General features: G+C 42.4%; 1 protein-coding gene and 3 non-coding genes across 4 annotated transcripts; 3 read left to right on the forward strand and 1 right to left on the reverse strand.

Annotated features, from left to right (window-relative positions):
- Positions 1-177: 177 nt before the first annotated feature.
- On the forward strand, positions 178-249 carry Trnay-gua. The gene has a single exon. It is a non-coding gene; the product is annotated as a tRNA-Cys (tRNA).
- A 468-nt stretch (positions 250-717) lies between these two features.
- On the forward strand, positions 718-789 carry Trnac-gca. Its single transcript has one exon. It is a non-coding gene; the product is annotated as a tRNA-Cys (tRNA).
- Positions 790-1,017: 228 nt separating this feature from the next.
- Positions 1,018-1,089, forward strand: Trnac-gca. Its single transcript has one exon. It is a non-coding gene; the product is annotated as a tRNA-Cys (tRNA).
- A 4,374-nt stretch (positions 1,090-5,463) lies between these two features.
- Positions 5,464-8,362, reverse strand: LOC116932478. The gene is made up of 2 exons (XM_045176752.1): positions 8,053-8,362; positions 5,464-7,093 (listed from the first exon to the last, which is right to left on the reverse strand). The coding sequence occupies exons 1-2, from the start codon at positions 8,355-8,357 to the stop codon at positions 5,464-5,466; spliced, it is 1,935 nt and encodes a 644-aa protein (XP_045032687.1). The 5' UTR covers positions 8,358-8,362.
- Between the last annotated feature and the right edge of the window lie 6,607 nt (positions 8,363-14,969).

The raw sequence follows: 14,969 nt of genomic DNA on the forward strand, positions 1-14,969 counted from the left end.
TATGGAATTTCCTAAACTATATGTACTCAAGAAGTATTAAAACATTGAGTTATTTCTGAAACTGCACGTACGGTTATTGAAGCACACCATGTTTGTCATTTAGATCTAATTTCTTTTCAATATATTTGATCGATTCAGCACAAAATTTGTCATATTGTCCTCTTTATAACTGATTAAGGGGGTATAGCTCAGTGGTAGAGCATTCGACTGCAGATCGAAATGTCCCCAGTTCAAACCTGGGTGCCCCCTTGTGATTATAATTAATATAATAAAAGATACTGAGTGAATAAGCTTACGGATTATGAAATTTCCTTGACTATATGTACTCAAGGAATACTTAAAGCATTGAGTTATTTCTGAAATTGTTCGTACGGTTATTGAAGCACTCCATGTTTTCTTATTTAGATCTAATTTTCTTTCTACCAAGAAACCAAATTAGCTGTTGTTTAAAATCTGTTTATTTTATTTAACGTGATCAAGCATCGAAATCGGATTCCTTGCCGTTTTTGAACACAAACTTTCTGCTATTATTCTGTATGCTTAATAAAATTAGGGAAAGATGAGCGAATAGTGAAAGCAATTTTGAAATACAAGATCCCAAAACAGATCAGCTTAGCTTATCAACGCAGGGCACCATGTCCAATTCTAGTCAAATTAGGAAATATTTGATAGACTCAGCACAAAATTTTTTATTTTGTCCTCTTTTTTACCGATTAATGGGGTATAGCTCAGTGGTAGAGCATTCGACTGCAGATCGAAATGTCCCCAGTGCAAACCTGGGTGCCCCCTTGTGATTATAATTGATATAATAAAAAAACTGAGTGAATAAGCTTACGGATTATGGGATTTCCTAAACTATATGTACTCAAGAAATACTAAAAATATTGAGTTATTTCTGAAATTGTACGTACGGTTATTGAAGCACATCATGTTTCTCATTTAGATCTAATTTCTTTTCAATATATTTGATCGATTCAGCACAAAATTTGTCATATTTTCCTCTTATTAACTGATTAAGAGGGTATAGCTCAGTGGTAGAGCATTCGACTGCAGATCGAGATGTCCCCAGTTCAAACCTGGGTGCCCCCTTGTGATTATAATTGATATAATAAAAGATACTGAGTGAATAAGCTTACGGATTATGTAATTTCCTAGACCATATGGACTTAAGAAATACTAAAAAAATTGAATTTTGAGATTGAAAAATTGAAATATAAGATCCCAAAACAGATCAGCTTAGCTTATCAACGCAGGGCTTCATGTCCAATTCTAATCAAATTAAGAAATATTTGATCGATTCAGCACAAAATTTGTCATTTTGTCCTCTTTTTAACTGATCAAGGAGGTATGGCTCAGTGGTAGAGCATTCGACTGCAGATCGATATGTCCCCAGTTTAAACCTGGGTGCCCCTTGTGATTATAATTGATATAATAAAAGATACTGAGTGAATAAGGTTACGGATTATGGGATTTCCTAGACTATATGTACCCAAGAAATATTTAAAAAATTGAGTTATTTCTGAAATTGTACGTACGGTTATTGAATCACACAATATTTTCTTATTTAGATCTAATTTTCTTTCTACCAAGAAACCAAATTAGCTGTTGTTTAAAGTCTGTTTAATTGATTTATTAACTGTATGCTTAATAAAATTAGGGAAAGAAAATCATGATAATATATTAGCAAGACATATAAGGATAGGAAAAAGGCTAGCTAGAATTCAGAGGCAATACACATAGTCGTACATCCGTACCTCCGTCATAAAATATTGAAGAAGCTGTTTGAAATTCAATAAAAGAAAAGTGGTAGGTGAATGTAAAGCACCATTGCAACCCCTTGTAAAGGTTTCTAGGCTGTGTATTTGCCAATAGAAAACTCTCAATAAGATATTACAACCATTCACTTATATACCGAATATTGTAGGTTAAGAAGGGAGGGGTTTACAATAACTTTTACTTTTATCATAAACAGTTAGCCTCAGGGAAGGTTGCATTCGTGACGACCTTCTTGCTGGGTGGGTTTGCTGTTGCTGGGAGGGGTTGCTGTGGTGTATTACATTCCTTCCCCCCTTCGACAAGAAGAAATTGGTCCTCCAATTTTTCCTCTCTGTTCTCCAATTTTCTTCTTCTCCTTACTTCTTTCCGGCATGTGGCATGACAATAGTTAAACGAAAACTTTTTCTTTGTTTGTTGGGCTGTATATAGCTGGAGACACGAAATACAAGATATGTTCCTTTTACCGTTATTCATTGCCTTTAGGCTAATAAGAGTCTTAGTTAATAAATAATTGTCTACGTTTCTTTTTCATAGGAATGCTACGACAGATTTCAATTTTTTGTCTGCTTTTCCTCTATTTCCTTCCTTTAGTTTTTTCTTGGTGTTCCCTTGAGTCAGTTTTTCAATGAAATTTTTCTTTTGTCAATTGAATTTAGTTTCTGCATCTGTCGAGCACTTGCAAAGGTCTTCCCAGACCATCCCATAACTTACGACATAAGTGCAAATCGTGTGTTTTACTGTGCATTTGCGAGCTTGATCTCATTCCCAGTTTTCTTCTATAATAGGGTAAATACTGCGTTGTTTCGGTGCGCTTGGTTGAGCTGGGCGGGATTGTGAGGGTCTTTTCATGGTAAGATGTGTGGGAGCCGTCATCCTAGTCAATGGTTGTTCTATTATTTCTTCTGGTAGTTGAATGTTTGAATTTGCGATCATTGAAGTTAATTCGTGTGCTTCTTCCATGTTCATTCCGTATCTTCTTAATCTTCTAGTTTGGCGAATATTTTCTATGATTCTTGTGAAGGGGTCGCAAATGATGAATATGCGTAGGCATTCGATGAATACAATGAATCCGATAATAGATATAATAAGAATTTTCAATGTGTCGAACCATAAAAACATGGTACCTATCTGATTATCCTGTTTTTCTGACATCACTATGTCAGAAACTGATTTATAATCCGATTCTTGCATTAGGCCTACTAAATCGTTTAGGATATTCAATTGCTCCATTTCCATTGTTTTGAGCGCTGGATGGCTCTTTAAACTGTAATCGAAGTCATTCAAGTGTAACCCTTCGAACTCCGTGATAAGGTCAAAATTCGGCATGTGGATGTTTGCTTTTTGTTTTACCCATTCTCCGTCTGTTGAATTATGTTCCCAGGTGTGATGAAATCCATTTAAATTTACCAAATGAGTTTTCCAAAAACATTCAGAATATGGATTTATAGACAATCCATCTACTCAAATTGTGCAGTTTTTATCTTCGTAGGTAAAAAATGGTTGAAATCCACATTTGGATTCTTTTGCGGAAATAAAAATTCGTTTTGTTTCACATTGTTGAAGTGTCTTACTTGTCCGAAGCCTGGCAGTCTCGTACAAATGGGTAACCAAAGCGCTGAAGCAGAAAGAATGCAGTTTCTTTGAGTCAGAATCACGGCTTGAGTTCTCTTTATCGTCGAAAGTTGACAATATACATCGCGGATTTCTTTTGCACGTTTGTTTTCGTCGTTTCTATACTTATTTTATATTGCTCATGCATTTTTTTAATTTCTAATTTGATCTTGTCATTGAATTCATCTATATTTTCGGTTAGACCGCTTTCTGTTTCTCCTTTTATTGGTATCTCCGGTATCTGTTCTAGTGTTAAAGTTGCTGCCTCGGGTATTTCTTGCTGATCTGTTTGTTCAGTGTCATCAATAATTTCCATTATTGCATCTTCCGTAATGATATGATCTTTCGTCGGACTCCACTAAATCCGCTGATTGAGGTGGAGGTTGTATTTGAGCCAAGACTGCTCCTATTCCATATCTTGAAGCATCCGTGTAAATTTTCCAAAGGCCTTCTTTTCCGAGTACTTCAAACAGATCAGAAAAACATCAATCAGTTTAAAGTTTTGCGGGATTGGATTCTTTACTCCCCGGCAACGGGAAAAGTATTTTGTTTTCCTTGCATCCTTTTTTCATTGCCATCGTCAACAACATTTGGAGATCCTTGTGTGGGATTTAAAGACTAGAAGCATGGTGATTCTTCACTTCGACAGCACGAAGATAGCAAAAGTCATCAAACAAACGCAACTGCTTTGGACTTAAGGAGGCGTCTTTTTGGAAAAATTTATCAGCATATAGAGAAAGTGAGAAGATCAGATGGTTCATACTGGAAACCATTGTTATTGCGTGTTGTTGCTGTTGTAATGGTTTACACGCGCGTGGAGCGTGCAAACTATCACAAGAATTTAAAGTAATAAAGAATCTTTGACTTTACCGCATTGTATTTGTAAGGCTGGAACAGGTCGGGACAGATCGGAACAACTAGCGAGGAAGTTAACAGAAGACTGAAGGGGCAAGCTAAATCTAGTTCTATTTATTAGGTCTTGAGGAAGCATTTTTTCCTTGGTTGGCGTGGGGGTCGTGGTAGCGTCCTTTCCAACGGTCAACTTGACCTTCTTCTTTGTTCGAGAACAAGGGGGCTTTTTCCGCAACGGCCAACTCCCCGTATTGCTTAGGGCGCCAGAGGGGTTTTTAGAAAGTTTAAAGACATCGTTTCTCTGTTGTCAGAGATCTCGATTCTTTACATCATCCCCCCTCCTAAATTGTTGCGCCCCGCAACAATCACTCTCAGCTTCTGAATGCCAATAGCAAGGGAATGCGACGGAAGAGCAAGATAGAACAGGAGGAGGCACTATAAGAATGAAAAATGGAAAGTAACAGCGAAGTAACTGCGGCGATTTAATGGATACGGAAGTAAAGAGAGCGAACGCGCACATAGAAAAGAATTATGTGAAAAAATGAATAGCGCAACCAATGGTAACGCGATAAAAAAGGAAAGAAAAAACGGAAAAGAACAGAGCGATGATTACTGCTGGAAGGATGAGAGGGAAAAGCATTACGATAAGAATTAATAAGGCACACTGTGACAAAATTATACGTAGAATAAGTGGAGGGAAATGAAACAGCAATGGGGAAAAAAAAGGAAACGACACTATGGCGACTACTAAAGGAAATGATAGTATAAGAGGACGACGTTAAGAACTGCAAAAAAAAAAAGGGGGAATACTGTGGCAAAATTATAACGTAAAAGGAAATGTGCTAGCGATGAAAACGACACTATGGCAATTTTATGGATACGGAAGTAGAGAGAGCGAACGCGAACATAGAAGAGACACTGTGGCAAAATAATGTGCAAAATGAATAGCGCAAACAATGGCAACACGATAAAAGGAAAAACGGAAAACAACAGAGCGATGATTACTGCTGGAAGAGAGGCACACTGTGACCAAATTACACGTAGAATAAGTGGAGAGAAATGAATCAGCAATGGGAAAAAAAAATGTAACGACACTATGGCGACTACTAAAGGAAATGATAGTATAAGGGGACGACGTTAAGAACTGAGAAAAAGGGAACACTGTGGCAAAATTATAAGGGAAAAGGAAATGTACTAGTGATGAAAAACGGCACTATGGCAAATTTATTCGACTCTTCGTGGCTGTGATCGTGGTCTACGTGGTAAACAGGCCTCGCCTTCCTGAGTCGTGTGTGGTGGTCGTGGTTGGCGCGGTCGCGTACGTCGCTGCGGAACTGCTGCCGATGCGGATGCGGTGGATTGGGATGGGTTGGTCACTGCTGTTGGTTGTACGTCGATGGACATGGGTAGATCTGCAGCGGTGATGGCCAATGGAGGCTTTTTGAAACAAGTCATTTGGAGGATTTTGGAAAGGAGGGGGAAAGCCTTGAGTAGTAGTGAACCGATTCCGCAAAATCTCACGGCCAATACTGACAACGCACCAAATCCTGAGACTGCTCCGAAATTCTTTACCCATCCACTGATCTTAGCGACGAAATCAATGTTCGGTGCGTCGCCGTGATGAATGAGTACGTTTGATTTCAATAATTGACGTGAGTTATCTTCTGCGTAATGCTCATGAATAGAAGCCAAGATGTCGGCCATCACCAACGCGTGACTCAACGGCCCGTTTTGCATCGCGGGATTCATTTGCAAAAAATTTTGTAGAGAATTATCAGCTTCATACGTCGCCAATCCGACCAGGCATCTGCCGTTTGTTGGAACTGTTGTGATTACCGGAACCCACCCACCATCCGCGTAGATGTGGGTTTTCCCATTAAAGTTGACGTAGTTAGGTTCAGGCCAATAACATGGGTGGTATGGAACAAGTTGCCATCCGTTATGGGCTATTGTGAAGTTCATAAAACGGGGCTGATTTCCACATTTCGTCCGCTCGGCCCCAAAGGATACATTAAAAGGTGCGCAACGTGCTACCTCAACCTGCGCTCCATACACCGTTAATCTTGAACAACTAGGCAGTTGAAGTTGGGTAGCCGCGTACCACCCGTCGTTCTTAGCACTCAAGAGGATACTATTGCGTATTGCATTTCGGTTCTCGCATTGGAGGCGTCTAATTTCATTCGCCAGCCGATTTACTTGGTCTAGTGCCAGATCCCTGGTGTATTGATGATGAGCCGCCTGCTTGATCTCTGCTGCTAATGACGCAGGAATCTTACGCTCTGTGGTATTCTGGGAATCGATGCTGTCGTAAGACCCGTTTGTGTGTACTTCGACTAACAACGGAGTGGCTAGTGGTTCTGTAGCGTTCGTAAAACCCGAGGCATATGAGGTATACAGTTCCGGCGTTGGTATGTTAATGACAATCAGGATTTTTTCCATTCCATTAATGCTGAAGAAGGCGGATTTGCCACACCGTTCTAATTCCTTCGTAACATTAACGAGGTAGTCTGTTTGGCTGATCCGGTCCTGTAAGCGCTGCATTTTTGGATCGTGAGTCTTGTACAACAGGCCGTCGTTTACCGATTCGCCTGCTAGTTTCAGATTACAGGGTTTTATTTCTTTGTACGCGTCTTCCCAAATAAGCGTTTGAAGGTTTCTGGTTACGGAACCGTTATAGGGGAATTCGATTGTACCGACGGGGGAGTTGATAGTGCAATTGTCGCCCTTACTTTCCAGCACGACCTCCGTGATTTTACAATGGAATGTGACGGCCCAACGTTTTGTTATCCAAACCGGCTGTAACGAGGGCATCACGTCATAGGTGTACTTGTGACTGCCTTTCGCGTACAGTATCCTGCACAAAAATCCGAACACCGATTTCATTTTTTAAAGCCACCTATTGGCGGAGTAGCGGGTTTTTTTGTTTTTTTTAAGGGGGAGGGTAGACGGGGTGATGGACACGACAGGGCAGGGTTGGGTAAGTTTAGACATTAAAAAAAAATGCCTTAAGATATTACGCTTTAAGGCAAGTTACAGGTCAGGACATTTTTGCAACCCCCAGGTGGTGTGTTTTTTTAAACGACAGTTGGAAATTTAGGGCTTGGGCTTGGTAATGTTGCTTACCGAAACAATTTAGCTTATGTTCCAGCTACCTGTAAATGTTTACGTCGTTGTCAATGGCGTAGATGTAGCCTTTACGAATGTGATGCTGGAGATCGGTGTTCGATTCCAGATGCGGTGATGAATTATTGTGGTTACCTTACGAGTAATTCTCGTTCATATATAAAACAAATTTTCATCGAGCAAAATGTGCTGTTTTTTGTTTATTAAATAACTTAAAAAATAATAATTTACTTCGTTCTAAAACAAATAATATTCCCAGCATATGCGAATGAAGAATATTATAAAGATACCAAATATATTGCAATTCCTTATCGGGAATCGAACACTGATCTCCGGCGTCGCAATCAGAGGCTCTACAGATATCCCATCGATATCGACAAAATTGTGCACAGGCAGCTGTGTAATTTATTTTCGGTAAGGAATATTACACAACCTAAATCCAACATTTCCAACTGTCGTTTTAAAAAATTACATCACCCTCGGGGTTGCAAAAATGTCCCGACCTGTTACTTGCCTTAAAGCGCCTTAAGGCATAAAAAAGAATTCTAGACTTACCCAACCCTGCCCTATGTGTCCATTACCCCGTCTACCCTCCCTCTTAAAGAAAAACAAACAAAAACCCTTTACCCCGCCAATAGGTGGCTTAAAAAAATTAAATCGGTGTTCGGATTTTTGTGCAGGATACTGTACATTGTCTCGTTTTTGCATTTCCTTAGATCCCGCATTTCTTCACAGTCGGAAGTGGATACTGGAACGGCCCATTTACTTTCAGTAGTGTAATGCCAACCGAAGAAGTCGGTAAAGATAGATCGAGTGACCGCCCACATGCGACAAACGTGTCCTGGGAATCGTTTAACTTCTGGTAAATGGGAGTACAGGGTGTACGTAACATTTTTTGGGGGGGCAGGATCTTCCGATCCAAGGAGGCAGTCTTCATCGTCGAAGGCGATGAACCCATCCTTTCGCTCGTTACTACAGTCACATACAGTGGTCATGATGGCCCCTGTCGTGTGTCGGCTGGCGAGGAGAACTAACACGAAATAACTAGAGAAGAAGACAAATTGAGTCTGATATACCGAACTAACATGTTGAATGGGCAAACAACAACAAAAAAAATTTACGGAACAAGACGATTATACAATGGTAGAGGAAGATGGGAGTGGGGCTGGGTGCTTATCGCTAATCTAATAGGAAGTCTCGGAACCTGTCCGGAGGACGAGTAGCTCTTTTTGGGCGTACAACTGTTTTACTTCCTTCCATGGGTGCTGGAGGTACTCTGTGTTGGGAATGTAATCGCCCAACAGACGACGACAACCCGATCCGGCCGCCGGACGACTGCACCCGCGCATTTGCGCGACTATTGTCTCAGGGGCCCCCGATAGGTGGCCCCAAACCCCCATTGTTTCCCCTCCTTTAATTGTTACACCCCCACTAAGTGACTGTAAATCTATCAGTGTAAATCGAATAGACGGTAGGACCAGACACAGTTCTTAGTGTCAATTTAATTCTCAACTTAAACTGTAAGTACGGTACGACACACCGCAAAAAGTATTACAAAGTTTACATGGTCCTTCGAATCCTAAAAAGTTAATTTAAGCCAGTGAAGTACTGTGTCCTTCCCATCCATCACATTCAGAAATTTAAATTGTTAAGCTGTTTGGGGCCATTGCTAGAAAGACCCCTCAAACGAGGAAAGTAACAATCCTTGAAAAAAAAAAAAAACTCTTTGAACAATTAGGTAAAGAGGGGCGGCCATTAACCACGCTTAAGTCACGTGTAAGCCTAAGGCTTCCACTACCGCACACAGTTAATAGCTACCGTTCTTTCTCTCTTTCTTTATTTTCTTGGATAGTAATCGCCTCTCACACAAAAAAAAAAAAAAAAAAAAAAAAAACACTATTACGTCTCTCTAACTTTCCCCTTCTGATTATTGGCTATCTCGCCCTATTGTTATTTGGGATTGTAGTAACAAGCTCTATCTGTTTCTCACCTGAATTATAGAGGAGTACCGTAAGGTCTCCAAACAAAAATCAAAATAGGCAAGAAGAGTCAGCGAATCAAAAGGGCGCAGTTGCGCCGAGACGGGCTTTTGCCCGCATGGGTGGAACCGCCCCGTCCTCCCCCGGCACGAGAGCGTATTCCGGACGAGCAGTTGCCAGCAGGAGCCCTCGCTCCTAGTCTACAACCATTTTTGGAAATTGCCCGTAGACACATCACCGTCGAAGAACTAGTAGAAGCGACCCGCCCACGATACTACGGCGATATCCGCTACGCGCCTCCAGGAATTCCGGTGGGTTACCCTGCACTCGTGCCCGTGCCAGTACCTGCACCGCAACCCGCGCCAGTACCAGTACCTGCACCGCAACCCGTGCCAGTACCAGTACCTGCACCGCAACCCGTGCCAGTGCCAGTACCTGCACCGCAACCCGTGCCAGTGCCAGTACCTGCACCGCAACTCGTGCCCGTGCCAGTACCCGCACCAGCATCAGAACCAGGACCCGCGCCCCAGGATCCAGCAGCTATAGCTGCTGGTCCAACCATGCCGCTAGTTTGTAGGCCAGTTGAGGAGGAAGACGAACTACAACTTTGCTGGATAAGTTCGTGTGACTCGTCGGAAGAAGACGATACCTCCACGGAAGAGAACCAGAGCGGATACAACCAGTCAGTGGGAAGAACAGCTTATCTCAGAGCAGACCAGACAAGACAATTGCGTGGCAACTTCACCGGTCGACAGGGTCCGGGCTGGACTAGAAGAAACACCAGAGGAAGGGAACAACGGTAATACCAGCATTGTATTCATTGGAGAGGGCAGCAAATGAAGACTGCTAAATACATCTGGTAAAATAAAAAATTGCAAACGCCGTCCATTCTTCTTTAAAAAAAAAAAAAAAAAAGAATTTTTTCTAGTGTAAGGAGCCCGGGTAATCGGTGACTTCAAATAAAAAAAAAAATAAAGTCTTCTCTCTCTCTCTTGTGTAGTGACCACCGCATGTGGCGCTACTAGTAAAAAAAAAAAGTCTTCTCTCTCTCTCTTGTGTAGTGACCACCCGCATGTGGCGCTACTAGTAAAAAAAAAAAGTCTTCTCTCTCTCTCTTGTGTAGTGACCACCGCATGTGGCGCTACTAGTAAAAAAAAAAAGTCTTCTCTCTCTCTCTTGTTGTAGTGACCACCGCATGTGGCGCTACTAGTAAAAAAAAAAAAGAGGTCTTCTCTCTCTCTTGTGTAGTGACCACCGCATGTGGCGCTACTAGCAAAAAAAAAAGATAAGGTTTCTTGGTTAAAACTATTTAAATTCTCTCCTTCCTTCTAAACTCTCAATCTCAAAAGCTCCTTAGGAGCCACCTCTCTTAGGAAAATGGCTCCGACAACAAAAGGCTCGAGAACGGCCGTTAAGGGCCACATAACAAAAACAATCAACCTAATCAATGGGTTGAAAACTGTGATGACACAAGAAGAGTTCAGCAACCTAGAAGTCCTGGAAACTAAGCTTAAAGGATGCTACGAAACCTACAAAGGGTACTCAACAGCAATCCAAGACGAACTCAATGAAGCGGATGCAGCCCAGGCGGAATACGACGCCGAAACTGACATCACGTACCAAACACAAGATGAGGTATCAAATGCCAACGCAGTCATCAAGTTAAAACGTCAGGAATGGCTAAATATGTTAAAGAAAAAAGAAAAAGAGGAAGAAAAAAGAAAACAAGAAGAAAAAGAAGAAGAAAGAGACAAACGAATTCTAGCCCTCATCCAACAACAAGTGATGAATCAGGCAACCATAACCCGCGACATAATCACACAAGTGATTGCAGCCATACCTACGCCTCAAGCGCCAGTGGTTAACGTAACCGCAGCAGCTCCGCCACAATCGACACATTCGATGAGGCTGCCACAAAGGCAAATTAAACATTTCAAAGGGGATATTTTAGAATGGACCCAATTCTGGGAATCGTTTAATGCGGCGATTCATTCCTCAACCCTTACCAACGTTCAAAAGTTTGACTATCTCAAAGAGTATCTGAAAGGCGAAGCTAACTTAATTGTTAATAATCTTGAATTAACAGATGCTAACTACCAGGTAGCCATCGACGAGTTAACAAGAAGATATGGCAAAAAACAGGTTATGATCGACGCTCACTTCAACAAACTGCATACCTTGCAGCCAGTGAAAGACGGAAATGATGTGCCAGCCCTCAGGAGTTTTCAGCTGAATCTCCAATCGCACATCAGTGCCTTGGAGACATTAGGAGTCCCAACGTCTTCTTTCGGGGGACTCCTCGGTACTCAACTAATCAAATTAATTCCTTCAAGTTTACAGCTAGAATGGGCAAAATCAGAGTCCAACAAATCAACGGACATTGAAGGAGTAATAAAGTTCATCGGCGACCAAATCGATGCAGCCGAAAGATTCAACAGGATTAGAGGAGTAGAAAAGGAAAAACCATCTCCAGCTTCTAAACAACCAAAGCCTTTCAGCCCACCTCTAGCAACAGCGTCCCAACTGGCCGTTGGCGCTAAATCAAATCCAGCTCTACAGTTCAAACCCACTTTAACATCTAAAAGTGTTAAATTTAGACCTAATTGGATAGAATGTGAAAGGCCTTGTATTTTTGCGGGCAAATTCATTGGCCGACAAGATGTCCAAAAGACTTAGCGGAGAGAAAATCAATCATTAACAATTTAAAAAGATGCGTGAATTGTTTCGGAGGAAAGCACGAAGTCAAGGATTGCACATCCCCCCGGAACTGCAACAAATGTGGAGGGAGACACCATTCCGCCCTCTGCGACAAAGGAGACATCAGAGTCTCCAAACCATCAAAATCGGCAAGCATCGTGGCCAGCAACTCCATCTCGGCCACTACAGCCTGCGCAAGTACGTTCGGGCAGTTAATGTTAAAAACGGCAACAGTGATTGTCAGTGGACCAGACGGCCAAGAAACTAGAGCAATTTTATTTGCTGACGACGGAAGTCATCGATCATGGGTGCTAAAATCGCTCTCATCACAACTCAAATTGAAAACAGTAGCGGTAGAAAATATCAGCACGAGAGTGTTCAAGAAAAAGGAAGCTAGCCAACCCGAAATGACAAAAACCGTTGAAATGCAAGTAAGGGGCACCTGGAAAGGCGCCCCAAAAATTACATTAATCGCTTTAGAATCAGACCACATTGCAGATACTGGCCCTTACATAGGATCCGAATTTGCAAGGAGCCTCTGGATCCAAAACGAAAAAATGGCTGACGACAGATTTGAAATGGCACATGGGGAAGAAGACCCAATTGGGATTCTGGTTGGAATGGACCAAATGTTCCAAATCATGTCAAATGAAGCAGCAATTCAGAGTCCGTGCGGACTACGCGCATTCAAAACGAAGCTGGGAAGAATGATAGCCGGTCCCTCACAAGAAACTAATTCTAAGACAGGCAATCAAATAATCCAGCACCTAATTTTAACATCTAATTATCCAGTGCCGCAGATAACGTCATCGTTCGCAACAAGCAGCCGAATCGAAAGGAAAGAAAGTCCAACCCAGTCAATCAGCACTCCAACGGGAAAGGAGACTGGAAAAACCAGCCTCAAAAATCCACAACCAGGAACATCATTTTCAGATGCACCAACCGGATCCTGCGGAGAAACAGACACCAAACGGGTTGAACACAACGAAATAACGGCAACCAATTTCGACCTTTCCCACTTTTGGAAAATAGAAAATTTTGCGAACCTAGAAGGCGCTGAAGCAGTGGAGTCAGAGGATCGTTTCGACTCCTTCGACGAGAAAATAACAAGATGGCCAGACGGAAGATACTGTACACCAATACCTTGGTCAACAGACAAATGGAGACTCCAGAAAAACCTACCGTTGGCCACTGGAAGAGTAGAAAGCACAATAAGCAGATTGAGAAAAAATCCAGGAGACTTGGTGAATTATCACCAAGAGATCCAAAAACTGATCGATAGCAAATTCGTGGAAGAAGCAAATATGGACTACGACCAGCCCCATACTTATCTTCCACATCATCCGGTCTTCAGAGTCGACAAAACAACAACGAAAATAAGACCCGTTTTCGATGGAGCGGCAAAGACGAAATTTGGTCCTAGTCTAAACGACGTGCTGGAGACCGGACCGGACCTTAATCCCGATCTCCTATCGGTATTAATGCGATTTCGAAAGTGTAAGATCGCCTGGATTGCGGACATTGAAAAAGCCTTTCTCAACATCGCCCTACAGCCTGAAGACGCGGAGACAATCAGGTTTTTATGGCCCAAGGATCCAGCAGTAGCTGGATCCCCGCTCAAAGCTTATAAGTGGAAAAGGGTGCCCTTCGGCCTTAGTCCTAGCCCCTTCCTGCTACGTGTAACCATAAACAAACATCTTAAATCACTAAAATCTCGTTTTCCAGAAACAATAGAGCAGCTGGAAAAGAATCTATACGTAGACGACTACCTTGGCGGAGCGAACGACGTGACAATCGCCAAACAAAGAGTCGATGAAACCGACGAGATTTTCAGCGACGCCCAACTCAACATGAGAAGCTGGGCAACGAACAGTGACGAGCTAAGACAACACTTGAAGGAGAAAGGGCTGTCGAACCAAGTCGTCGGCCTACTCTCCCCAGCGTTGGACGGACAACAAAAGGTGCTAGGAATCCGGTGGGACACCGGATCCGACTCCTTTCAATTCGACCCAACAGCTATAATTCAAGCAGTAGAGGAAGTAGGAACCGAGATCACAAAAAGGAAAATTCTTAGCATCTCGGCAAGGATTTTCGATCCAATCGGATTTTTAGCACCTACTGTCCTTCTATTAAAAATTATTTACCAGAAACTTTGGGAAAAGGAGATAGGTTGGGACCAAACTGCTCCAGCCGAAATCCAGAAATCATGGAAGCTGGTGATGACGAGCCTAATCGATTTCACCCAATTGAAAATTCCACGCTGGATCGGATTGTCAGAAATGATCATCTCCCATGAACTCCACGTTTTCGGAGACGCATCAGAAGCAGCGTACGGAGCCGTAGCATACGCACGACTTCAAAGGAGACACGAAGAACCGTACGTCGTCCTACTAACGAGCAAGACCAGAGTTGAACCACTACTCAAGAAAAAAGTAACTTTACCTCGGTTAGAATTACTAAGCTCGCTTTTAGCCGTACGCCTAGGTGAAGTCGTCAAAACAGCAATGCAAATCCAGCATTGGAGGACAATTTACTGGTCGGACTCTTTAGTCTCACTAGGATGGATCAGAGGCGAACCAAACAAATGGAAGCCATTCGTTCGAAACCAAGTAGAAACGATAAGAAAATTCTCTCAGCCCGAGTGGTGGAGACACTGTCCAGGTCTCCAAAATCCGGCCGATCTTGCCTCGCGGGGAGCGCCAGCGCCAACGCTGGTAACTTCAACTCTATGGTGGAACGGCCCGATCTGGCTCAAAGAAGATGAATCGGAATGGCCAGATTCCCCCAACACCCAAATTCCACAAACAATTCAATTTGAAATTGAATCAGAAGCAAGGAGTACGACGGTCAGCACGACAGCAGCCATCACAGCTCCAACAACCACCATTGAATGGAATTTGGACAGAATATCTACTTGGAATCGACTAGTAA

This window comes from Daphnia magna, linkage group LG7 (assembly GCF_020631705.1).
Source record: "Daphnia magna isolate NIES linkage group LG7, ASM2063170v1.1, whole genome shotgun sequence".
Taxonomy (NCBI): domain Eukaryota; kingdom Metazoa; phylum Arthropoda; class Branchiopoda; order Diplostraca; family Daphniidae; genus Daphnia; species Daphnia magna.

Coding starts and splice junctions, on each gene's coding strand:
- LOC116932478 (XM_045176752.1), bottom strand. CDS start 8,357: ATGACCACTGTATGTGACTGTAGTAACGAGCGAAAGGATGGGTTCATC. Junction 7,094..8,052: donor AAATGCAAAAACGAGACAAT/GTACAGTATCCT, acceptor ATTTTTGTGCAG/GATACTGTACGCGAAAGGCA.